Below are 27,906 nucleotides of genomic sequence, written 5' to 3'. Positions count from 1 at the left end.
GCAACTCAAACACCTGAATAATTTCATCTATAGTTCCATGGTGAAGGGCTCTGGGCTTGATGCACTCTCTTTTGCAAGCCACTTTGGCTATGTGTAAGTCATAGAAGTCTAGTTAAGGAAAATAAATTATTTATGGCAGAAGCAATAGAGACTGTCCAGGAACTGCTTGCCTACTTCTGGTATCTGAGTAGCCAATGAAAAGGTAGTTCTGCAAACATAAGCAAAGGTAAGTATGTCTTGAGTTAAGCATAGCCAGGATTACCTTACCAATTCTTTCTGCTAAATCTGGCTTCCAGAAAGCTGGGCTTGAGTGGACTTTATTGTTGCAACTTCAGTCTTTAGACCAAGGCCTAGAATGTAGTTCATGTTATATAAACATTTCTGGAATTCATGAATAAAGAAATATATGTATATGGAAGTGATCTATATTATTTCTGCCCTTGCACCTCACTTTGTGGTGCTTACAATGTTTTGCAGCATCAGGTGATATCAGTTGTAGTCTTCGATTTGCATTTTAGTCATAGTCCCACATGGGCTAAGTGATTAATGAATCAGTGGGATAATGGACAAACATAGACAGTAATACTTTATTACACCTGATTTAGGTAATAATCAAATTCAGGGGGTCATGGTAAAATTCTAAAAGGCTCTTGATGGCATTGTGCAGAAATGAGAGGGAACTTGGGAACTTTTTTTCTGAAAAAGATTTAAAACTTGATAATGTCACAATTATAAAATAAGATTTTCAAATTAATAATATGTATGGAACATTTGACTAAATATAAAAATAAAAGTATATATATGGCTTAGGAATAAACCCCACTTAAATGGAGTAAACTGTTATTCTTTATAGTGATAATATATCATGTCTGAATTTTGATCTCTATCTCACAAAACTTTTTAGCTCTGAAATACGACAGTTAAACTCCACAAGACACGAATGTAATTTGTTCACTTCTTAGCAACAGGACATTAGAATTAAGACTGACATCTACTGAATAAATTATCACATTTTAAATGGCTGTTTGAACAGGATAAGTTGAGATGTATTTTCAAATAGCCCTCGATTTACTCATATGCCTTATTGTTACTTTTAATAACAATTTTTGAAAAAGTCTCTGAGCACATCCAGTCTATTTATATGTTAATTTAAAGATGTTGTGGTGCAAAAATATCACATTACCAGGAATTTACAATTTAAAGCATCATTCATAAACATATTAATTTTTTTGAAAAATTACATAGGTGAGACTGAAATATTATTGAAGTGAAAAACCTTCAGTTTTACAGTTTCTAAACATGGAAAAATAAATTACACAGATGTTTCTCCTAACACATGCACAAACTTGTACATATATATGTGCATAAGTGTGTATATATTTATGTATATGATATTGCTAATGCTAATTACTTTTTATACTGTTAATGAGACTGGAGTCTAAACAATCTAGTTTTAATTCTTACTATATTTATCTAAATAATTCTGCTTAAAATGAGAATGCAGCACTGACTTTAGTCAATTTACTTAATTAAATTTAAAATTCTTGAGGTTAATGAGATTAATTGAACTAAGAAAAAAATACCAAATGTCCAGTGAAGTACTCTGTGAGATTATCAGCAATAAAAAGTATCTTCTGTACCCTTTCTATAAAATACATGTGTTCTTTTTCACATGAAAGCCATTGCAGCAGAAATAGAGCCTCTGGCCGGGCATAGTGGCGCACACTTGTAATCCCAGCATTCAGGAGGCTGAGACAGGAGGATCGCGGTTCGTGGATAGCCTCAGCTACTTAGTGAGGCCCTCTGTAACTTAGTGAGACCCTGTTTCAAAATAAAGAATAAATAATAGGGCAGGGGGTGTAGCTCGGAGATCAAATGCCCCTGGGTTCCATCCCCACACCCACAAAAAAAAAAAAAAAAAAAAATAGAGCCTCTGTCACTTGTGAACTCTTTGGGGTGGGGGAAAGATACAGGAGGGAAGAAGATGATTTCCTAAAGACCTAAAGAATACTTCAGGGTAGAGAGAAAGAACTATGTTTCCCTAGAATGAATGGACTAAAATATGTGTTTTTATCTCTAACCCAGCTGCACTGAGAAGGCCCAGAGTTCCTTGCAAGCAGATTCTTCCATCCCTGGGTTGGAGCTTTGGTTTCCATGTAATTGTCTGGATGAGAATGTTACCATTGTATGAGTAATAGAACTGATCATATCAGAAAATGAGAACTAGCCAGTACACAACCGAACGAGCTTGTTGGGATACATCTGGGGTATTGTTTGGGTGTTTTTTTCCCCACTATTCAGTTCTTTTTTTCATGTGCAATGTCCCCCAAAATAATAATAACAATGATTACAACACACAATTCAGAGCCTTCCACAGTTCCTGATAAGGCACTCTTTGCCTTCAATCTGAAAATACCTGGCATTTTTGTGAGATATGGTAATAAATAGTTCCATTTTAACACTTAATGTATAAAAAGCTGGAAGGTTTGCCCCCTCCAGCTGAGTGAGAATACTACTTTCTTTCCTGGGTGGGATGATGATCAAGGAGATGGAGCACTGTCCATGCATCTTGATGATAGAGACATCCCGAGAAATGGCAGGTCTGTGTATCTCAATTTGATTCATTTCAGCACAGTGCATAAAAAAAAAAGCTAAAGCCTACAAGATGACCAAGAGACCATCCATACAGAACATTCTAGTGGATAAATGGGTGATGTGTGCATGTATGCCTCTCCCATCTTGAGCCCCAATAAGATATATGACTATGGTGCACCAATAAAAAAATTTAAAAAATGCATTGGAATAAAATATACTCACTTTTTATCAAGCACAGTGCCAATCCAAGATCAGCATGTTTACATGAAAGTGGGATGTATAAATTATCACAAATGGCAAGGAGACATATTTTGATTTCTAAAATGGGAGTCCTTATGTTTTCCTGGGCTTTAAAGATGCAATTTTATTCTTCAAATGACTGGAGAAACTAGCCAATTATTCCCCGCCAATTTATTTATCTTTTGGCTCCAACAGCATAAAATAATTGTTTAATGATTTGCTTATTGCTATTAAATATTTACACTTAGCTAAGATCTGGCATTTTTAAGATATGCTTTAAGACATAATTCTATCACCAATATATAAAAAGTAGTACATGCACAACAGATTTCATGTGTATAGCACACATACTACAAATAGCCCCAAATATGTCAAAAGCCATGTTTTGGTGGGTGACCAAAGTGATACAAAAAATAAGCCCTATAGGTTTTTGGAAGCAGAAGATACCTAAGTTACTAATTAAAATGATATTCTAGCTGGGTGTGGTGGTGCATGCTTGTCATCCCAGTACTTGAGAAGTTGAGACGGGAGGATCACAGATCATAGCCATCCTCAGCTACTTAGTGAGGCTCTCTGCAACTAAGTGAGACCCTGTTTCAAAATAAAGAATAAAAAATAGGGCTAGGGGGTATATCTTTGAGGTAGAATGCTCCTGGGTTCTATCCCATTGCTATAAATAAATATATAAATAAATAAATAAATAAATAAAGATAATATTCTGAACATTGGTAGAAAAATTTATAGAAACTGAGAATGCCATGGTACAGGAAGGGGTAGAGAATGTGGAGATCGGCAGGAAGAGGAAGTTGAATCCCCAAGGGAAAGGTAGACCTCACTAGCAGAAAAATATAAAAAATGAGCCAAAGGACAATTTTACAGACAGACTACATGGCCCTTCTCAGTCTAGGAATCACTTGCAATTCTAGGAAAACCTTTAGTTCATTGCTTCTGTAAGAGCACTGCAACCTGTGCCTTACCTACGACACTTTGCAGAAATGGTGCTGTTTCTCTCTTGAACTTAAGGGAAGGACAGGGAAACGTAGCTACCTTATGGAGAGCTGGCAGTATTTCCAGGGAGCCTCACTCGTGAATGATGCTAATAGAGTCAATGTAAAGGCAGTGTTGGTTCCCCAGAGAGATCAGCACCTATTCCTAACTGAGGTGAGCTGAATCCCTTCCGTATAAGTACCCGTCTCTGGAAAGCGGCCTTCTAGCACCACAGTTGTTTGCAGACTGTGTCCTGAACTTAGGAAGGAGCATCTGGGGGTAGGTAGGTCCTGGATTTACCTCGCATATGCAGCACTCAACAGTACTTTTTTTTTTTTTTATCATTCAGGCATGTACCAATTGAAAGGTTGGAGAAGAGATCGAACAAATGGCCGTTTAATTTAGAGTTAGCAGACCTCAGAGTATGAATAAAGGCTTTGGGGATGATTTTAATGTTTTCTGCTCTCTTGACTAAGATGTGATATAAATTTTTCTTCTCAGAGTAGCTTCTTTAAATGATATTATATTCTCATAAAGACACTCTTTTATTGTTTTTCTCATTGAATGGATGCAGCTGACAAACTCTGTATGTTTGTATATTTAAAATGATTAATAATAATGCCACTAATAATTTATTGAGCATTTTCCCCTGTGGTAATATATATTTTTCATTTTAATTTATTTTTATGAAAGTGTTTTGTGCCCCATAGTAGAAGCAAAATTATACAGAGGGGTCGATGATGGTAAAGAATAGGTCCCCAACCATCCCATATTCTATGCTATATCTCTCTGTGTCTGTATGTCCACATGGGCATCATGAGTCCATATTTTTAGCTGTCCTCCTTTGTGTTGCTTACCTCTAATTCTTAAGTGATGTGTTTTTCATATGTTATATGTGTTACCTCTTCATTTACCAACTTAAAATGCTCCCCCCTTGGTTATAGACCATGAAAATCTTCCACCAGCTCTTCCCCAGACTCCCTCAATGTGCCATTCTGTTTATTGGTCACATTAGTAATTTTGATTAATATTTCTAGAACCTTTGTCTTTGTTAGTTTGAGTGGCCATAGCAAAAATATAATAAGCCAGGATGGGTGGCACACATCTGTAATCCCATTACTTGGGAGACTGAGACAGAAGGATCATAGGCTCAAAGACAGACTCAGCAATGTAGAGAGATTTTCAGCAACCCAGTGAGACACTGTTTAAAAAAAAACAAAAAATAAGAGCTGTGCACAAGGTGTGCACAGTGTACATGTGTACTCTGTGGTTCACAGGAAACCTATGGGAAGCAGCATTCAAAACCCAAATACATGTTGCAAATCTTTCACTGTTTCTTTCTTGGACTATCACTGTTGTACATTATGAAAGTGATTTTTAGGTCAGTACTCATAGACACAATGAAGCCATAAAGCTAGAATTCTTTATGTTGTTTTCTTTTTTTGTGTGTGGTGGTACTGGGGTTCCTGGAAGCCCTTCTGCCTCCGGGATACACTCCCAGACCTATTTTTTAAAATATTTTTATTTGGAAACAGGGTCCCTTAAGCCAGCATGGCTGGCTTCGAACCTGTGCGATCCTCCTGTCTCCGTCTCCCAAGTGCGGGGATTACAAGTGTGTGCCACCACGCCTGGCTTTTATTTTGTTTTCTAATACTGTATTTCTTCTAAGTGTTCATGGATCTATTGACTAAATATACATATTCATATATTTATATGAATCTTGACTATGTGTATTTAGTGTATATTTAATATATTTCATATAACATGTAAATAGTATACTACAAATAAATATGTATGTATACTAAATATATTTATATGTATATGTAATATATACATGACTTGTAAATGGTCACCTAAATATGAGCATTCAGTTTGTTATCAGCATAATAAAAAAAATTGTAGGTTTCTTTTATTAATACTAGTCATTTAGTAATTTGCAGTTTTTCTCATTTTATTTACTACATCAGACTATATGGTCTATAGAAAAATCAGTTATTTAAATAATCTAGAATTTTTTTAAGAATCAAAGATGTGTGGTATTTTTAAGTAACCTTTGATGATTTTTACTTCCAGTATATTCATATATTGCTTTGTAATTTTCCCTTCCTTTTGTAGGCTACAGGTAACTTGATATAGCTCCCTGGATAAAACACTTCAAAAAATGTTTCAGTAGTTTATTTTTTAAAAAATCAAATGCAATTTGAATTGACGCCAACAGCAAGCCACTTGTTTGGTATTTGTCTTTCTTTGGTATTTGTCTTTCTTTAGTGAAAGAAAGTGTGTTTTTGTTGTTATTCTCTCAGGTTTCATGGAAAGTATCTTGGTGTCTGGGTTGGGGGAGCTAAAGGCTTTCGTGGGCTCTGCCTCTGGCTATGAGCGCCTGATCAAGTAGTTTCACCTCCCTGGGTCTTTCTTCCCTCATCTATAAAGGGAAAAAGAGGCCCTAATTATTTTCTGTTCTCACATCCTACAGTTCTGGCCTAGCATAGTGGTGTTTACCTTTAATACCAGTACTTGGGAGGCTGAGGCAGGATCACAGATTTAAAGTCAGCCTCAACAACTGAGACCATGTTTCAAAATAAAAAATGAAAAAAAGCACCAGGGTATAGTTCAGAGGTAGAATGTTCCTGGGCTCAATCCCAAGCGAAAAAAAGCAAAATAAATAAATCCAGGAGTGGAGGTGCATGCATGCCTATAATCCTAATACTTAGGCGGCTACGAGGATGACGGGTTCAAGGCTAGCCTCAGCATCTTAGACCCTCAGCAACATAGCAAGGCCCTGTTTCAAAGCAAAGCACATACAAGAGCTGGAGCTGAAAGTATAGTGTAGCTCAGAGGTAGAATGCCCCAGGGTTCAATCCCCAGTAAACACACACACACACACACACACACACACACACACACACACACACACACACACACACATACACACTTAAAATCTTATAGTTCTATGTTAAACCACTCATACTCCCTGGGAGGAATTGACATTTCTCTTCACATTAAATTGACAGATGCCCAGACTCTACTCGACCAGAAACCGTGCGACCCTGTTTCCTCTCATGTAAAAAAGATTGTATTGTGACTGCTTTCAGCGAGTGGACGCCCTGCCCGACACTGTGCCAACCAGGTACGCAGATGCGGCTCTCTTACTACTTTCCTAAGCTCCGGGTTGTTTCCCCAGGGTAAATAAGAAGAAGATTGTGGAATGTGAGCACCCTTCTTTTTGATTTGCATCTCAGCTTGTGAACAAGACTGGTACGAGTATAAGTGAAGTATTTCTGGATTCATCAAAACTTGGAAAGGAAAACCTATTCAGTTATTATATGCATAATTTCACTGGTACACATTCCAAGAGTACTTGTCTCCTACTAGATCTGTTGGGGTGTTTTGAATATCCACCCAGATGTGATTCTTTCATTAGCATCATTGCTTTCCCATGATGCTGTGTGGCTTCTGTGCCTGCAGCACAATTCCAAGCACCTTTATTAGGACGGAGGGCTTAAGTACTATGCTTACCTCACTGATCTATACAATCATGTGGAAGAATAGAGCAAATATATTAATTTGCTCACCAATTGGCAATATAAATTTATATTATTTATTCTTTTTTTGGTATGTGTCCATGGTGCTACAGATTGAACATAGGGTTGTTCTACCTCTGAGCTATACCCCAGCCCTTTCTGTTTTGAAACAAGATCTTGCTAAATTACTGCATGCTGGCCTTGAACCTGTGATCTTCCTGTCTAGACTTCTAGTACTCAGAGTTATCATATATCACTGTGCCAGCTTGTATTTCTTTATTCTTAATGGCAATGACTTGACTTCCTGAGTATATTTGGAGAGCTATGGCCTAAGATATTTAACACTCAAATCCTAGAGAAATACACCAGTGTACTTTGGTAAAGTGACCCTCTTCCTTTGAAGGAGTCTTTTCCCCAAAGCTTACTGAGTGCCCTGATGAGCTAGTCCATCCAGAAATTCATCACCCATTCTCTTGAAGCTCTACTGAGCCCCAAGATCTAGAGTTAACAATTTGTTCTTTTCCCCATTCTCATACCCCTGGACTGTACTACTGGGATTTTGCTACTAACACAGGAAAAAAAAGACAAATCTAAGGAAAGGAAGGACAAAAGTAATTCTAACTCCAGTGGTCATTCGTGCTTGGCCTCTTCTTGGTGGCCTGTCCTCTCAAGCAGGTGTGCTGCTCCCTCTGTGCAGCTTGGTTGCTTGGAGTTGAAATAGGGAAGTTTGTAGCTGTACACCAAGAAGCCATCAGAAATCAAAAGTCTTAGCACTTTTCCTTAGAAAATCCCTGCCCAATGAATTCAGGATCCCCCAAATGCCCTCTGACTCATACCTCTATGGTTCCATTTTATCAAAGCAACATGAAAATAAAGTCAACATTTTCACAGATCTGATGGTCCTTCAAACTGCCTTGCAGTGTTTGACAAGGGGATATTAGGACAGCTGTCAAGATGACCATTATCACTATCTTGTTTCATGTATAAAGTTTTGTGTTCATGCCATTCACCTCCTTAATATTACTTTGCCACAGAATTAATACAGCAGCCTCCAATGAGCTTTGCTTACTGATAGAATCAGAAATAAATACACAGATGCTGGCCCGGATGTAGCTCAGTGATACAGTGCTTGCCTAGCAGGTGTGAGGCTCTGGGTTCTACCCATAGCACCAGACATAAACACACACATACACTACACATATATTTCTCTCTAAAGCATATATTACTATGTCACATTAGCATGTATTATGTTAATATACACATCTATCTCTTAATATGTTAAAGACGTAACTTTGAAAATATAGTAGAATATGTTTCTGATCTTTTGAGGAGTAGAAATAGCAATCTCTTGCAAAAACACTCCCAAATATTTTTCTCTTTTCTGAAGATCCATAGTACATGAACTAGATGAACAGGGTTGTTGAATAGCCAAAGGGATGTTACTTCCGGAGTTGTACACAAAAGCTACTGTCTCCATTCTGAAGCATTAGAATTTTAATGGTAATAGTCCCGCAAACATTTTAGCTTTTCAAAGATAAATATTGGAACATTTTTAATGTTTAATGTTATAAAAGTTTATAATGATGGAGTTTCATTGAGTTGTACTTTTAGTCTCTTACTCATGTGAGATTAGCACAATTTCTCTGTTCTACTGTTATAAGAAAGGAAAAGATTGATCTAAAACACAATACCCTAGCCAGGAGTGGTGGTGCATGCTTGTTATCCCAGCATTTGGGAGGCTGAGACAGGAGGACAGCAGTTTGCTGACATCCTCAGCTACTTAGTGAAGCCCTTTGCTACTCAGTGAGACCCTGTTTAAAAATAAAGAATAAAAAATAGGGCTGGGGATGTAGTTTGGAGATAGAATGCCCCTGGATTCAATCCCCAGTATGGCAAAACAAACACACAAACAAACCACAATATCCCACTGACAGCCTAAACCTGATGTAGGGGCTTTCAAAGTCCCTAGATGCTTACGGAGGCCAATTAGCTTAGTGGAACCAGTGCACCCATGGTGACCAGAGAGTACTTCTGTTACTCTTCCACCACTGCTGCTCCATGTATTCAACATGTAAGAAAATTCTCTTCTGCTTTACAGTCTTCTTCTAACTCTGGCTAAGGCTAGAGGAATCATAGACATGTAAAATAACTGCTCTTCAAACAACTTTAAATTTTATTCAATTTCTAGAGATTCAATTAGTTGTTTAAATGGCTAGCATTGTAATGAAAATAGTTCTAAGCCTCTGTGGTATCTTTTTACCTCCACGTTTTCAAGCTTAGATAACTCTTTTCACAGCGTGGCACCCAGGGACCTGGAGGAGTAGAGATTCAATTTTCAGATTTCTTCCAGCTTTTCACTTCAATCCTATTTACCCTCGTGTTTAGTTCAACCTTGGGAACCAAGATATTATTAAATCACTGTGGGTTAATTAGGGGATATGAGAAAGGGAAAATTTTGGAGGGGATGGTACTTATAAACCAATGTTTTTCAAACTTTATTGCATCTGAGTCACCTGGAAGCATTATTGAAATACATATTTCCAAGCCTATGTGTAGATCCTGGTCCAATAACTATGGGATAGGTACTGAAAAATTGCAGTTATAAGAAGCCATGGACCCTGAATGATGATTCCCTTTTCCCTGATTCTAAAGAAAAATGGTCAATGACACATGAGTGAACCCTACTTTATCTTTGAGCACATGTTCTTGAGGCTGTGGACTGTAGATTTTGGAGGCCTAGATTTTGGAGGCAGGTGTTTGGAGTTGGATTTCCAGGTTTGCTTTTGCCAGACATATTTACTATCTCTTTGCCTTGGTTTCCTTGTTTGTAAAATGTGGTTAAAAATAACCACAACTAAAGCCGGGCGTGGTGGCACACACTTATAACATTCGGGAGGCTGAGACCAGAGGATCGCGGTTCGTGGACAGCCTCAGCTACTTAGTGAGGTCTCTGCAACTCAGTGAGACCCGGTTTCAAAATAAAGAATAAAAAATAGGGCACGGCCTGTAGCGTGGAGGTCGAATGCCCCTGGGTTCCATCCCCAGACCCGCAAATAAATAAATAAATAACCACAACTACCTGTAAGACAAACATTTGGACCACTGCCTGGCACAGAGGAGGCCCTGAGCAAGTGTTTCGGTAATAGTTTGGAGCTATTGAATTTGGTGCTTGCTATAACTGCCTTGCTGAACCTTTTCTGGACCCTCCATCCATGCCATTCACACCAACCTACCTTTCTTCAGGAAGGTATGTCATTTCCCGGGGTTCCCTAGAACTTCCCCCTTCACCCTAAGTAACTCACCCCACTGCACACCACACATCCCTTCATGAACTCTTAACTGCTTACGTTTCTTTATGCATCCCTGCTAGATAGTAAACCTGTGAGAGGATGTAGGGATGACTTCTGCCATCACTGCTGGATCCTCTAAACCCATCACAGTATGGGGCATATAGTTGTCCTTAATGAGTATGACTTAAATATGCATATGTCCTAATAAAGACAAGAAAGTGTGGAATGGAATCTATCGATGTGTTTTTTATCCTCAAGAGGCTTCTACAAAGGATATTTGGAAATGGCATTCTAGGACATTCTCAAACTTAACTGTGCATAGAAATCTCCTGGAGATCTTATTAAATGTCGATTCCAATCCAGCAGACCCTGATGGGTCCTGGAAATGCACCTTTCTATAAGATCGCAGGTGGTTTCTATGCTTCAGATCTAAAGCTCTAGTGAGATAGTATTCATGAAAAATTTCTGATCAATAAAATGGCACTATCTAAATTATAGATTGAGAAACATGTATCTGGGGCACCCTCACAACTGAGGAAACAACTGAGGTGGGGCCATGGTGGAGTAGAAAGAATGGCTTCACCTGAGCTGAGAAATTCAGGGAAAGTGTCTGAGGAGGAGGAGGAGGGCCTGAGTGAGTTCTGACCTTGATTGATGAGGACAGAGTAATTTCTCTCCAGCTTTGATTTTAGGGCAGGTTATGAACGTTGAAAAGAGGTTACATTTTTGGTAATAATAATAGAATAACCTGGAAAATCTCTGAAGAATACTGATGCCTGGATCCCACTCGCAGATATTGATTTCATAGGTTTGTGGTATGACTGGGAAATCACTGAGTTTTGTGAATTCAACCAGATCTATCCTAAATTTCCTGGAAACCCAAGGTGGTTTCAGGGGATCCGGTGCATTGGCAGTGATTTGTGTCTTAGCAGTGGATGAGCTGTGTGAGATTTCATTTTGTCCCGACTTGGCTTTTGAGCTAAATCCTTAAGACTTAAAGGTATTTTCAAGCTGTGAACAATCTCTGGCTTGCAGCCAGTAATGCTTCTTTTCTTCTTCTTCATCCTTATCTGAGTTTCTCCTAAAAGGATTAATGAGTGTCCCCCATTCTCCTAAGCAAATCATATACCTCAAGCTCAGACCCTGTTGTGGCCTCTCAAATTTTTAAGCTCCTGTAATAAATTAATCAAGTGATTAAGAAGCCCTTCCTGGCAGTTTTGTTGCTATTTTTTCACTCTTTTTTCAGCCTCTCAAGGAAATACCTGCCTGAAGGATCTGACGTCATTGTTTCCTTAATATTAGCAACAGCTTGCATATTGCAAGGTTTCTCAGCTCTTTGGAGTTTTCGCAGTGCACACCTGTCTGCCTATCACTTCAGTCTACCTCAAGCTGAATGTCTTCAGGTCAAAAAGGCATCTGCAATATTAAATCTTTCTGTAGGTGACTCTTATAAGTTGTAGGAGATAAGAAGCTCTCATTTAGACCTTAATAATGTACAGTATGCTTCAAGTACTTTTTAACCCACTGTATGTGATCATTGCTGATGTTTGGGTCATATTCCTAATTAATGACCTGGGCCACTGCTGTTACCACTATCACACTTCATGCTTTTTTTCTTTCAAAACAAAAATCTATACTGGTTTTCCAGGATTTCTACCAAGCAGTCTTTTAAGGGGTTTACCTTATATTTTCAACAGTTAATTAGTACATGAAACTTCATGTCTACATAAATTAATATAATGTAAAATACAAAGTAATTATTAATATAGTGTCCTCTGTGTAGTAGTGATGATTGCATAAAACAATGATCTGATCTCAGATGTTCTTATTTTGTCTGTATTACTGGTTTTTATCACTTACCCACAATGGACTAATGGAAATAATTGCCAAATGTCTTTGCTACTTTGTGAATAGGAAGCAAATGCAAGAAGTTAAATTACTAGAGTAGAAAGTAAAGTGTGGCATATTCAATATAGCTCTTCCTAGAAATTCCTAGAAACCATAGGGCTAATAATTAGTGATTTGTCATTCTCAATAATTAAAGTCTAGGAAAGCTCCTTTAACTCTCTAAGAGATGAGCTAGCCAGCAGTGTTGTGGTAAGTAACAGGTAGGCCAGTAGCAGAGTGCTGCTGACAATCTGTAGGAAACTTCATTTGATGGTATCCATTTTTTCCTGCATCAACCTTCCTGGAGTTATGCCTTGAGTTTCTAGTATCAAAGAAAGTTTGTGACATTTTTAGTACTCAGCTAGTGTAACCTAATGGTTAAGAGCAAGAATTCTTGAGTTAGACTTCCTGGCTTTAAATCCCATATTTGGGGCCGGGCGTGGTGGCTCACCTTGTAATCCCCGTGCTTGGGAGGCAGAGACAGGAGGATGGGGCAGATTTGAAGCCAGCCATGCTGGCTTAAGAGACCCTGTTTCCAAAAATAAAAAAAAAAATTATAAAATAGGTCTGAGAGTGTATCCCAAGGTAAAAGGGCTTCCAGGAACCCCAGTACCACCAACAGAAAAAAAAATCCCATATTTGCCATACAAATCACTTGAAAATTTCTGTTTCAGTTTAAATTCTCTATATAATACTAGTATGTACTTGATGTAGCTATGATAAGGAGACTAGGACACAAAAAATAGCCAGGTATCTAGATATGTATTATTATTATTATTATCATCATCATCATCATCATCATCATCATCATCATCATTATCATCCTTGTCAAAAGAAGATGAAGAAGCCAGGCGTGGTGGCTCACGCTTATAAACCCAGTGCTTGGGAAGCTGAGACAGGAGGATCACACAAGTTAGAAGCCAGCCTTGCTACTTAGTGAGGCTCTCAGGAATTTACTGAGACCTTTTTTAAAAATAAAATATATAAAAATTAGGTCTGGGAGTGTAACATGGAGGTAGAAAGTTGCTGAGTTCCATCCCCAATACCACACACACACACACACACACACACACACACACACCCAAAGGATGATTAAAGTTAATGAAAGTCAGGGAATTTTTATTATGTGACTTTTCTACAATATGAAGTCCTCCACATGTTGATATAATTGCACTTGTTTCCATGGCTTGATTTTTCCTGGACAGACTGTAAAGTCCAGAGGGCAAAAATCTTGCATTTCACAGTATCTGGCATAGGATGGGCCTTAGGGTATTGTTGTTGAATGAGTAAGAGAATTCACTCAAATTCCACATCTTTTTCCTTGGTCATTTCTAATTCTTCCAATCTTGCTTCCATAGGGTGAAACCACAGCACTAACAAATTGTTCAGTAGATCCAGGGCAGTTAGGGATTGGTCATACCTTAAAACTAGACCAGACCTTAAAACTTTTCCCACTCATGGCAGTGGGAACTAGCCTTCCCTTTTACTTTTACTTTTCAAGCACATGTGGTGTATCCTCCTCTCTTCAGATATATCTGTACCTTTGCCAACTTGAGCAGCTGATAGCAGAATGCTCATTTATAACCAGCTAATGAAGTGTTTGCTGTGTTTTGGTGTGTCAGGCTTTAAAATGGGAACACTAGCCCCCAAATAATGTTGAAGATGAGAACCTACATCTCAATGACCTCCTCTGCAAGTTTTGGACAATGTCATTTTTCAAAGTGTTTGGGTAAATTAAATACAATAAGACATGTCACTAATATGCCTCCAGATCCAGCCCTGAACAAGAGCACAGGTAGTCTTTCCAGGTGCCACTAGGTGTGAAGTGATTCTTGTAGTCTGGAATGTAAAGCCGATAGATCACTATGTGTTTCTAGCACTCAATAAATATTCCTGATAATTTAGTAGGAGGAATTACAAATACTTGGGTTTGTAGAGATTACAATTCTCAATGATACTTCCACCAAACTGGAGTTTTGTGGATAACAAGTCATAAAAGATACCTTGTTTTGATGTATAAGGGGAAACCATTAGTGGCTTAAATTCCCTCAAAAATTATTTTACCTTTTTTCCTCCCTTGTGTATCTTTCTTAAATTACAGCATCTTTTGCTTGTCTCTATTAAAACTCAGTATAACATATCACAAGACTTTGAAAAACAATGTTTTTGGGAAGAGGACTCCTTCAGAGTCCAATGACCAACAGATTCAGACAAGTAGGACATTTTGATTAGGACAAGAACTACTGTATCTAAGATGCAGCGGGCTTCACTAAGTGGCTGAGGCTGGCTATAAACCTGTGATTCTTTTGTCTCAGCCTCCCAAGTATTTGGATTACAGGAATATGTCACCATGCCCAGCTAGTTTTATATTATGTTATGCATTGTAATTAAATATCATAGTGAGATTTAAAGTGATGTATTTATACTGCACACATCTTTTGGCTCCTTTCTTTTCCCCTTTTTCCCCTTCTTCCTTCTGGACCTGAGATTAATATACATTTATAAACCTCTGGAGGGAACAGAGTTATCAACTAGATTCTCCTTCACTTCCTACAATGGCTCAGGAGGTAAACCCAAGCATACATGACTAAAAGGTGAGGTACTCCAGGCTCAGAAAGATGAGGCTTTCTGGAGGTTCCCCAGAATGTTCTAATCAGAGCAGGCCTGGAGTCCAGTTTTCTTTGACTTCAGGCCCTGTCTCTTTCTATCCCAAGACCAGTTACTTTCTGTATATATAAGACAGCTTATCTTGCTTGTCTATTAGCAAGTTAAAACTTTGAAGCCTGGTCCCTGTGATGCAGTCTTTGCACCTTATAGATCACCCATTACTGTCACATACGCTATTTCATAGATGGCCCGGACAGTGTGATGATAAAGGAGAGGCTGTTTTATTAGTTCTGCTTCATAGCCGAAGCAGCAGACTTCTCGAGGGGAGTGCTTGTAAACACAGGGTCCAAGGGGAGCAAAGACCATGACAAGAAATCCAGCACTTAAGATTGCTACATTGCTTTTCCTGGTGCCCTGTGTGGTTTTAGAAAGGAAGGCTAGCTGAGTTCAGCTCTTATCACTAAAAGGCAGTGAGATGAAACATCAGAGCTTTGCTTCACCTCACTGCTTCTCCTTACCAGTTTGTTTGTGTGTGTGGCATTGGGGATTGAACCTAGGGGCATTCTATCTCTGAGCTACACGTCCAGCCCTATTTTATTTTGAAGCAGTCTTAGTAAGTTGCTGGGGCTAGCCTTGAACCCACGATCCTCCTGTCTCAGCTTCCCAAGTACTGGGATTACAGGCATAAGCCATCATGCCTGGCTTCTTAGCAAATTTATAATGACTATAATTTATTAAATATATGTTTTATTTTTATTTACTTTTAAATTTTATTTTAATAGTTGTGATGCTTTTAAAATGTTTTGAAATTATTGTTATAAATGTACAATGTGATATTTTTATGACTATATAAATTGTAGAATGTTTAAATCAAGCTAATTAACATATCTATCACTTCAACTTACTGTAGCTAATGTATTGTATGTCTCCAAATTGCCAAAATACTTTAATTCTTACTACTTTATTTACTTATTACCTCAGCAATATATAGAAAGAACTATTATTATTTCATTTTACAAATGGGGAAAAAAGGTTTAAAGATTGAAAAGATTGCAAAGCAAAGAAATCTACAAACACTGTGGACTCCTGAGCTCCTAACCATTTGTAGGGCAACAAGCATTTGCTGAACCACCACTTCCAGTCATTGTGTACCCAAGTGATTTCCAGGTGCTGTGTTTATATGTGTAGAAGTCCCTGCATATGGAGTATTCAATCTAGTGAGGGAAGACAGAAGCATTGAACACATAACTCTGTAAATGGACATTTGGTTACAAACTGTGGCATGGGATATGTAGAAGGAAAGAGTGCTACAATAGAGAATGACAGGAAACATCTGACTTCCTCATTGTTTAGAAAGCTTTTATCCTCGTGTCTGCTGCTTGCCCAAACCTTACCCACATGTAGACTCATGTCTCCTCTACAGAGCTTGACCTGATGTTTCTGCTGGACATAAACAGTTTCCTGTAACCTAGTGTACATTCTAGCTATTGTGAGAGGTGTTTTGTGTCCCTCTGAATAAAGTGGTCTCCTCGAAGGCTTAAACCTCACCCTTTTCAGTTTTCATTCCCTAAATAATAAACTCAAGACAGAGTAGAGCTCAGTAAATCCATGATAAGCACAGAGATGTTAGTGAAAACCAATCTTTTGGAGCGACACTAACAAACTGCTAGAAGGAAGTTGGTCTACCCTTACAAGTAAGTTTCTCCCATAATAATTTGCAAGATCATGTAGCATGATACTGTCCACAAAGATATGAGACTTGGGGAATTAGATTTTTCCCTACTATCCTGGTAAACATGGTTAAAAGCAAAATATACTCCCTTTTAATAAGTTTTCCCTTCCTTTTTTGTTCATTTGTACCTCATCTGTTTGTTTGTTATTATTTGTAGTGAATATGTAGGAATAGCTTCGGGAAGCAAAGCCTATTCACTTGCTAATTTGAGAAAGTCATTTCCTATTGATTTTCACATTTCAGTAGAGGTCAACCACGGAGATAGAGGTTACTGTTCTCCAGGATACGGCTAAAGGAAATTCAACAAAATGTTTAATGGGGTTTCTTTTCTGATAAAATTCAAAGTTATAGGATTGAAATGTGAAATCATGGTCATGGGCAATCTTCCAGTAGCTTTGAGTGACCCAAGGGTCTACTTAGAATAATTGGAACAGGTTTCCGAGAGTGTGTTCCATGGATATCCAACTTAGAACCTGCGATGCTTGTTACAACCATAAGAGACTCTTATTTTAAAATCAGAACCAGAGCCTCCAAATCTGTGCTTCTAAACAAGCTTTCCTGGTGATGTAGGATACTCTGAAGTGATAAGACCACTGTGTTTGAGGAACACTTAATGTAACCCTTAACCAATAATTTCTAGGAGATACATAATTAGCACTTTCTAAAATTATTGTAATGAAGTTCATTTTGGATTTTTAAGAATCAAAGGCCTTTAAGCTACATTAGATAGATTGGGGCTTGTGGAGAAATTATAGCAGGAAATCTCAAATATGTCTAAAGACAAGAAAACAAAACCCATCAAGGCATTATGGAACCTGGAAATGCAAACAAGGCCATCAAGGCCTGAGGTGTCTCTTCTAATATCTGGGCACCAATATGGTTCCTTTGGCCTCAGCTTCTCTACCTTTTCAAACCACCAGAAACACAGCCTGAGTCCTTCCTCTACAAAACTCAACTCAAGTCCCCAATAGCAGCAGAAACTTCCCTTCAGACTCTTTATTCAACTGACCAAGAAAGAGAATCTGGTGGCCCAGGTTGTATTTTTGTACCAAACCCTTTAGTGGTTCATCAGCCTGCTGGATCAGCCCATAAGGTAGAGACCTATTTAGAAGGGGCCAGTAATTCACCAAAACAACAATACTGACTCTGGAGCATCCTCTCAGATGTGGGCATGGGTCCTCAGGAGTGCAGGTTGGCCTGTCCAAGATTTTAGGCTCAGGTCTTTGGAGGAAATCCATTCCTCCTGTGCTACACCAGTTTTGAGTACTGAACCATAGGCAGAAAGTAGTGTGTTTACAATGCAAAAACCAACTTCTTTTCACTTCACAGCTTTGGTTTAGGAAGAGAGCTGTTGTGAACTTAGGAGGGTATAAAAGGATAATGAAGCTCCAGAGACTTTAAATGCAATAGAATAACACCTTCATATGAAATAGAAACTGGGAGGAAAGAAGATTCTCTCACTGTGGACATGATCTGGGCCAGATATTTTACTAAAAAAAAAAAATATATATATATATATATATATATATATATATATATATATATATATATATATACTGTCTGTGTATGCTTGACAAAATGCTTCAGCTATGATTCCTATCAGTGATCTATCATAAGCAGTGTTGTTTTATGATATAAAACAACATACCAAACAAATAGAAAAACAAAACAAATAATGTAGATTTGGTACATAGTTTTGTTCTTTACATATAAAATTCAACATTATGCCTCCTTAGTTTGCATCTAATAGTTGCCTTAAAGCACCATTAATTTTCACTCAATATTTAAGCTGAATTACCATAAATAAATCATGTGGCACACATGGATATTCCAAATTATTTATTATTAACATTGGTGACAAAAAATCTATTTCTTCAAGTACAAATTTTTTGGTTGTTGTTGATTATGTTTCTGTTTTCTTTTTAAAAATCCTTTTTTTGTCTGACTTATTTTTTATATCTCTAGAATTCTCTGTTGATAATACAATATGATCCTTATTTATCTAAAGGAGTATATTAGTTGCTCTCCAGAAGCCAAGGTACTCATTTTAATTAGGAGTTTATTCTTAGACTTTTAATGTTCATCCTGTGGGAAAAATAGGTTAAATTAGTTTGATTTATCTGGGGTATTGCTTTTCATGTTTATGAAGTAATCTTTTGCAATTGAAAATAATAAATTAATAATATTTTTCTTTCTTGGCTTTGGTCCATTTTTACTATGATTCTAAATTATAGTAAGCTGGGTGTGGAGGCACACGCTTGTAATCCCATCGCTTGGGTGGCTGAAACAGGAGGATTTCACAGATTCGAAGCCAGCCTCAGCAACTGAGGCTCTCAGCAACTTAATGAGACCCTGATTCCAAATTAAGTATAAAATAGGTCTGGGAGTATAGCCCAGAGGTATAAAAGCCCCTGGGTTTTTCTAAATAAGTAAGTAAATTAATTAATTAATTAATTAAATAAGTAAAGTATAATTTCTAGAGGCTCTTGATTCACTGAATTAACTAATATAATAGCATATTTTAAACTATTCAATTTCTACTGTTATAATAAAACACAGAGTTAGATGTGAGTTTAACATTGGGATCTTTATACATCACTTTGAAACTTTAGTTTTTTTTAAAAAAACAGCAAATAATTTATAGATAATAATACATCAAAGAGATATTATATTCAGGCTCCAAATGAATTAGATTGCTCATGGTTTAGAAAAACAACTTCTGAGTGTTCCCCATTACAAAAACAAGCTCTGAGTATTCTGCCAGTATCTTATACTTGCTTCAAAGTTAAGTTGCTATGTACAAGAGGTTCAGATAGAATATCTGACTGACTGACATGTTTTCAGTGATAAGGAATAAGATATTTGAAAATAAGTATGCTAGGGATGATAGAATGTATATCATTTGAGATATTCTATGTTAAATTTAACCTGCTGATATCTAAAATATGATTGTCACAAATTTTCTGTGGGACCTTGTGGATACTAAGCAAAGTAGAAATATAGACCACCTGGCCACAGTAACAAGTTCTATTAGATGTGTGCTTATTTCTAACATGAGCCAACAACACCCTCTTCCATTGCTGAATGACCACAGTGCCTACTGCATTGATATTTGATTGTGTTCAGTTTTATGCTTACTTCAGTTTGGTGTTCTAAGTTATTCATGTGTAGTAGAAAGAAGTTGACTTTGATCTTTAAAATCTGACAGACTTGTGGTATAATCCTGGTGTTGCCATATCTTAGCTATATTTTGAAATTCAATTACCCTAAGACTCAATATGCAAGTTGTTACATGGAAATAACCTGTGATATCTGTAAGACAACTTACTTAGTAGAATTTTTTTATTCCTTGTGATGAGGCTAGCTCAGCAGTAGTTGCTCAGTATGATGATTCCCTCCTGTCCATCATTATATATTTTCTCTCTCCTAATTAAGTTGTCAGCTCCTCAAGTATTAAAGCTCAAGCCACAGATATTATGGATTTTAGAAACAAATACAGGTGAGAGTGCACCTATGTGTATATAGAGAAAAGCACTTAGAACAAGGAGTTTAGTAAATATATATTGAATTGTGTTGCGGAATAGGAAGTAACTTGATACATGGCCAGCAAAGTCTTCCATGGGGTCTTGGACTTTGAGGAGTCCTGCCTTTTTCCCACCAACATTTTCCTCTATTTGAAATCCACAAATGAGAATTACTCAGAGCAGAAGATCTAAATATCAGCTGATTCCCTAGAATTATACTATTCTACCAGGGAACAGAATGTACTAGATAGCTAAAATCTCTACCTGAAAGAGCAGAGCTATGCGCAGAGCAGAATGTGTGTATCTTCTGAGCAGAGGTATCTAGAAGAAAGGAAGGAGAAATCAGAGCCACTTAAGTTCACTTCTTTCTCCCAAAGTCATGATTCTAATGCTACTCAGCCTTCCCAAAGGAGACCTAGGTGGAAAAGGTGGAGAGTCCAGGAAGAGGAGAGCTAAAGAAGTGGGTCTCCCCTCACTCTGAAGGAAATCTCTAGGAGGGCTCTGCACTCGCTCTATGTAAGCCCACTGCTGCCTTCTTCACAGCCCTCTAGCTTGCAGTCTTTCTTTCCAACCAGGCTTGTTCCATCTGGTTCAGACATTCACTTGCAACTCCTTCTCCCTGGAAGGTTCTTCTCTTACCCTTTTCATATTATCCCATGGGTGCCTTTGACCTAACTTTGTTTTAGTAGTTCAAATATTAACACCTTACAAAGCCTTTATCTGACTGCCTTATTTTAAAACCTCCATTCCCTCTTCTTTCCTTCCTTCTCCTTCCTTCCATCCCTTCTTCTTTCTTTCTTTTCTTTCTTTCTTTCTTTCTTTCTTTCTTTCTTTCTTTCTTTCTTTCTTTCTTTCTTGTAGTACTGGGTGGTACTGGGAATGGAACCCAGGGGAATTCTACCCCTGAGCTACACCCTGAGCCCTATTTTTTATTCTTTATTTTGAAATAAGGTTCTCACTGACTTGCAGAGGGCCTCACTAAGTAGCTGAGACTGTCTGTGAACCGTGATCTTTCTGTCTCAGCCTCCCAAGTTCTGGGATTACAAACATGTGCCACCGCGCCCGGCTTTTTTTCTCTTTCTTATCATTACCTTATACAAATGATCCTTAACTTAAAATGGTTTGATTGAAGATTTTTCAACTTTGTAGTGGTGTGAAAGTGATACTCAGTAGTAGAAACTTCACTTCCAGTCTTGAAGTCTGACCTTTTCATGGGCTCGTTACCACTGATTGGATATTCTCTCACAATGCTGGCAAGGGCAATAAGCCCCAGCCTCCCTTCAGCCACAGGATCTTGAAGGAAACAACCAATACTCTACAGTAGATAAGGTTGCTGAACTATGATAGTCAGTGGGTTAGGTGCACTAAGACCATTTTGATTTAGATATTTTCAAATTAGGATGGGTTTATCAGGGTGGAATCCTAGTATAAGTTCAAGAACATCTTTATTATTTCCTTCACAGTGTTTACTATTGTCCTGACCACTTGTAAGCTATATATCATGTTATTCCTGAAACATTTTGAATAGGGCTGCCACTCTCAATGATTAAATCTTCATTTTAAAAATAACATATGGCTGGGTGTGGTGGCACACACTTGTAATCCCAGCATTGGAAGGCTAAGGCAGAAGGATCGTGATTTGCAGACAGACTCAGCTACTACTTAGTGAGGCCCTTTGCAACTCAATGAGAACTTGTTTCTAAATAAAGAATAAAAAAATAGGGCTAAAGGTGTAGCTTGAAAGTAGAATGCCCTAAGTTCTATCCCCATTACCAAATAAATAAATAAATAACATATGAATGCATCACTAATGCATTGAGCCTCCTATAGGACTTATATATGCCATGTTTTAGGCCAATTGCTGGTTACATTAAGATGGATGAAATGAAGATACTTTCTTCTTAATAAATAAATTTTTAAATAGAACATTCAGGGATATAAACATGTTTTCTGAACTAGAATGAGCATAGGGAATTCTAGAGCCAGAGGTATCAGGCCTTGCTTTCTGTAACTAAGTGAGTGGAGAGGCTAGGATACAGAAGGTACTATTTGCCAGATCAGAAGTCACCAGGCAGATATGGGGTTTAGAGGTAGCAGATGGCAAAGGGGATGTGTGTGCAGTAGCTTGGTGTTGGGAAAGTACACTGCGATTGAATGCATTACAGGCAGCTCTGGATGCTTGGGACACATAATTCATGTGGGGGAATATTAATAAACAGGGCTAGAGAAAGATGTGGAAGCCAGCTCATGAAAAGATGTGTGCCTTTCTAAGGAGTTTAGGCATTATCTGGAATTCTGATGGAAGAGTTTAAAATGTAAGCATAGGTAATAAAGTCACATCTGTATTTTTTAATAGTATTGGACATTAATTAAGTGAAACAATATTAGAAACTAGTGGAAAAATTAGGTGGCTATTCAATTATCTGTACAAAAAACGAGAAGCATCTGTTTTCTTGAATACAAAAATATGAGTCCTAGGTAAGCATATAAATGACCATGACTCAACCTTGTTCAACAGTGTGTCTTAATGACCTGGGACACTGAGTTTTCACTCATCCTGGGGAGTTCACATAACTGAGGCTTATTCCAACATTGTCTCAAGACTCCCAACATGTGCTTCAAAGTAATAAAATGATCCTGTAGATCTCACTGTTTCCCCATATTCCTATCTGTTCTTATCAGGACCAGTAACATAATACACAGGGTCCCATGCAAAATGAAAATATAGAATCTCTTGTTTAAATGTTATTGAGAATTTGAGGACTGCTGCCACAGAATATTAAACCACTCACATGCCTCCACAGACTGTGTGCCCAGGATGCTGGCCCCAGTTCTTGTTTTCTTTCTCTGGCAGCTTAGATCCTCACTGGCTTTGAATTTTGATTTCTAGGAAGAATTGCCATATGTACTGATGAATAATATTAACCAGATTATTTTACTGGCTGCAATTCTTTTTTACTCAGCCAAGAACACCCATGTATCTGAGGGAACAGACCTTGAAGAGGTATGACGGGACACCGGGCAGCAGTGTAGAGCAATTTACACACATGCTCTGGACCTAGACTTCCTGGGTTCTATACCGTCTGTACTACTTACTAGGACCTTACACGAGGTGCAAAACTTCTCCATGCTCACATTTTCTTGCCTTCAAAGTGGGAGGGAAAAGAATAAATGTGTTTTAGGGTTGCTCTGAGAATCAAGTTGAGTCGTGTAAAATACTTGGTAAGTGATTGAAGTGTTTGGTTGATTTTCTTATATTTTGAAGATTATAATCTCCATAGTAAACCTTCCCAGTTACAGGTAGTATGATTGTCATTTTCAGGTGAAGTTTGTCTGTTGGTGAACCAAAGTGCTTTATTTTAATGTAGTTGAATTTATCAATCATAATGAGTTTCTTATCTGTGTGTTTTAAGACACTTTTTTTTTCTATCCAAAAGTTACAAAGGTATCATCCTATTTAATTCCTTTCAAATATTTACATCTGTAATTAATTTCTACACATGGTATTAGGTAGGAATCCATTTTTTTTCCAAGTAGAGAAACTAACTTTTTCTCTAATTTCCTTACACCTTTCTCAATGATCGGTTACTTTTGTCTCTTGCTGTGCTTGAAATCTGACACTCTGCCTTTGGCTCTGCTTTCTCTGCTTTGACTTCTCTTTCCCCAGGTAATGCATAGAAGACCTCTGCTTCTTTTATATTCTTTCTCAAATCCTATTTTTTTTTCCCTTGGTAGTAGTGTTGTGGTCCTGGGGCATTCTATCTCCCTTTTTATTTTGAAACAGAGTGCCCGTAAGTTGCTGAGCTTGATTTTGAACATAAGATCCTCCTGTCTCAGTCTCCCAAGGTATGCTTACTATATCCAACTCAGTATTCCCATCTTATTTAATTTGTTGAGATTTAAAATTACATCCGTCCTCCTCAACACACATATAGGCACAGTTTCCTGCAACTGCTCTTTTTCGTATAGCATTCAAATGACCATAGGAAACACTAAAATAGTGACTGTATTTATTTTTGAATCACCTTTCTCTTTCCCTTAGAGTGTGAGGTGCTTAAGGATGGGATAATAGTTTTTTCTCTGTATGTGCTCAATCTCTAGAGTAGTTTCTTCCTCTAAGATTTAAGTATTCTTCATGCAGTAGTTTTCATCTTAGGTTTCCTGAAAGGCTTCAGCATTGTTTTCCTTTTCCTTCTAAGACCAAGGCCAAAATAGTTGATAATTTCACTCTTTTTCTTTGTCAGACTTTTTTTTAGTCCACCTACAAAAGTGTTCAGACTTTACACATGTATTATTTGTGTATACACGGGGTATCTAACCAAACCCCAAAGTCATTTCTAGGCTCTGGCTATCGTTTTATCTCTTGTTTTCTGATTTACCACATCCATTAAAGCCAGAATCTTAGCACTAGTGAATGAGAAATTTCCCAAAGGTCACTGCTGGGAAATCTTTATTAACTCTACTATTTCTTTTAACCAATACAATTATAAGGCATAAAAACTATTTAAAAGAAAATTGCAAGGGAATCAAAAAGAAAAGGGTGAGGAATCAATGGCACATACCTACCAATTGTAATCCAAACAACACCTGTGTATTTATTAGCATTTTAAGAGAATTGATATTAAGATGTATGCTAATTGCTGTGAAACCATTATAGTACTATTATAGCTACGCTTGCAAAACAGTTCTTATCCTTTATAAATCTATTGTGAAGTATTTGTAGGTGAATTGTAGGATTTCTGAATGTTCTTAAGCCACGTAGAGTGTGTGCATGGGTAGGGATGTGGATAAACAAGTATGTCCATTTATGGAAAATTATTGACACTGGCAGGCATAGGCATTGGGTTTATTTGGTAAATTCTGAAGATTTCAAAATGAAAATGATACAACATTTAAGTTGAATTAAAAATAAACAGATTCAGCATTCTAGTTGCCTTGTGTCAGAAGAATTTCTCCAGATATATCCGCTATATTATTAGAAGGTAGTTTTTCCGTCTTTCCATTCCAGAAAAAAAATGTTGTAGATAGCCACATGTTCATTCAGTCATAATTCTCTCTTATTCATCATTTGTAATCATTCAACAATCATTATAAGATTCCCATATGGTAGTAATATAGTAAGTCTTGGGAATGCTTGCCGTTTGGAGGCAGAGTTGGGAATGTAAGTGGTGCTGATGAGATAGGTTGGAAAAGACTTCTTGAAATGGGTAACCTGCTCGATTTCAAGGGAAGCTTACGGGTTTTCTAGACAGAAAGCAGAGAGAGGAAATGTGTGTGTGTGTGTGTGTGTGTGTGTGTGTGTGTGTGTGTGTGTGTGTGTGTGTTTACTGGAGTTTGATCCCAGGGATGTTCTACCTCTGATTTACAACTCCTATTTTATTTTATCTATCTTATTCTTTATTTTGAAACAAGGTCTCACCAAGATGTTGAGGCTGCCCTTGAACTAAGATACTCCTGCCTCAGCCTCCCAAGTACTCGGATTACAGGTATGTTGCACCATGCCTGGCTGAGAGAGCACATATTCTTAATCCAACTCCATTCTAATCAGTCCACCAACCAACATTATTATGTACTTTTTGCTAGAAGCCAAACCTTGAACTACCCTTTTCACATTACAGAACAGTTTGCGTAGCCCTATCTGAAGTGTTTAGGACCAGAAGCATTTCAGACTTGGAAATTTTTTTAATATTTGGAATATTTTAATATATATGGAGAGAATGAGAGAAAGAGAGAGGGGGAGAGAGAAAGAAGCATCTTAGAGATAGAAACCAAGGCTAAACATGAAATTTATTTGTATTTCATACATAGTCCATGTACATATAGCCTGAAGGTAATTTTACACAATATTTTTAATGATTTTCTACATGAAACAAGTATTTGTAGTATAGAATTCCCACTTGTAGCATCGTGTCAGTGTTCAAACTGTTTCAGATTTTGGAACATTTCAGATTTTCATATATAGAAATGTATGAAAATATATTTCATATTTTAAGCACCTATGCCTTCTTATTCTTCTTCAAAGCCTCATACTAAAGTACTTTTTTCCTTTGAGGCACCAGAAAGTAATAAGTAATTTTCCTAAATTTGTACATCTAGAATTCTAAATTCACTGATTCTAAAAAACAATAATAAATAACATAATCTTATACTAACTCTGAGCCCAAAATAGAATTTGAAAAGTCAGTGACTTTATTTGAGCCTGCAAATATAATGAAGACAAGACAGGCAAAATCAAGTACCTTGTGCATAAATGTGATAATTAAGAGTTTGTTGACCCTGCACTAAAATATATGGTTAAAAATGAAAAACTTACTGGGTATGGTGGCACATCTTTAATCCCAATACTTGGGAAGCTGAGACAGGAGGATCAGAGGTTTGAGGCCAGCCTCAGCAACTTAGAAATGCCTTCCACAATATAGTGAGACCGTTTCGTGTGTCTGTGTATGTGTGCGTGTGTGTGCGTGTGTGTTTTATTGGGGATTGAACCCAGAAACATTCTACTTCTGAGCTATTCTCCAGCTCCATTTTATTTATTTTTTATTTTGAAACAGTCTTGCTAAGTTTTTGAAGCTAGTCTCAACCTGTGATCCTTCTGTCTCAGCCTCCCAAGTACTGAGATTATAGGCATGCGCCACCACACCTGGCTATGGTAAGACCCTGCTCCAAAATGGAAAAAATATACACACACAAACACATATACATATACATACATATACATATACATATACATACATACACACACACAACCTTAATTTTAATTGGTGTGCCTTCTCAGAGTTATTTCCCCCTAACCTTTCCTACCACTATTTCCATAGTAAAAACTTCAATATCACAACTAATGCTAATGTCTGTTTGAGTCCCTATACCTTATATTCAAATCAATCTTTACATATATACATTCTGGAAGAAATTTTTTTTCAGTACTGGAGATGGAACCCAGGGGCATTCTACCTCCAAGTTATATCCCCGGCCCTATCTTTTATCCTTTATTTTTATTTTGAAACAGAGTTGATGTAGAGAGCCTCACTAAGTAGCTGAGGCTGTCTGTGAACCATGATCCACCTAGCTCAGCTTCCCAAATGCTGGGATTGCAAGGGTGTGCCACCATGCCTGGCAGGAAGGGATAATTTTAAACTTCTAAAAACTAGAGTCAGACAAAGCAGGCACCGTGGCACATTCTTGCAATCCCAGCATTAGGGAGGCTGAGACAGGAGAATCTTGGTTCGAGGACAGCCTCAGCTACTCAGTGAGGCCCTCTGCAATTCAGTGAGACCCTGTTTCAAAATAAAGAATAAAAAGTAAGGCTGGGGGTATAGCTCAGAGGTAGAATGTCCCTGGGTTCCATCTCCAGTACTGAAAGAAAATTAATTAATTAAAATGTGTAAAAGCTTCCATTTATATGGTTGAGCTACTGCGAATGGTGGAAGATTTAGACCACCACAAGCTCCAAGCCAAGAGACACTTGTCATTCTCTGGTGAGGATGAAGGATCCCATGACCCACAGCTGCTAGCTGGATCTGAGT

General features: G+C 37.6%; 1 protein-coding gene across 1 annotated transcript in view; it reads left to right on the top strand.

Annotated features, from left to right (window-relative positions):
* THSD7B (thrombospondin type 1 domain containing 7B) overlaps positions 1-27,906 on the top strand; it is a gene marked incomplete at both ends in the record, with an annotated part of 783,939 nt that overhangs the window by 363,276 nt on the left and 392,757 nt on the right. The window contains one exon of the mRNA XM_080689965.1: positions 6,834-6,949. Within this exon, the coding sequence (XP_080546091.1) occupies positions 6,834-6,949 (116 nt within the window). The remainder of the gene's footprint in view (positions 1-6,833; positions 6,950-27,906) is intronic.

The sequence above is a fragment of the Muscardinus avellanarius genome, assembly GCF_963383645.1.
Source record: "Muscardinus avellanarius genome assembly, chromosome: 2".
In the NCBI taxonomy this organism is placed as follows: Eukaryota; Metazoa; Chordata; class Mammalia; order Rodentia; family Gliridae; genus Muscardinus; species Muscardinus avellanarius.
This window is presented reverse-complemented; position numbering and strand designations above follow the sequence as displayed.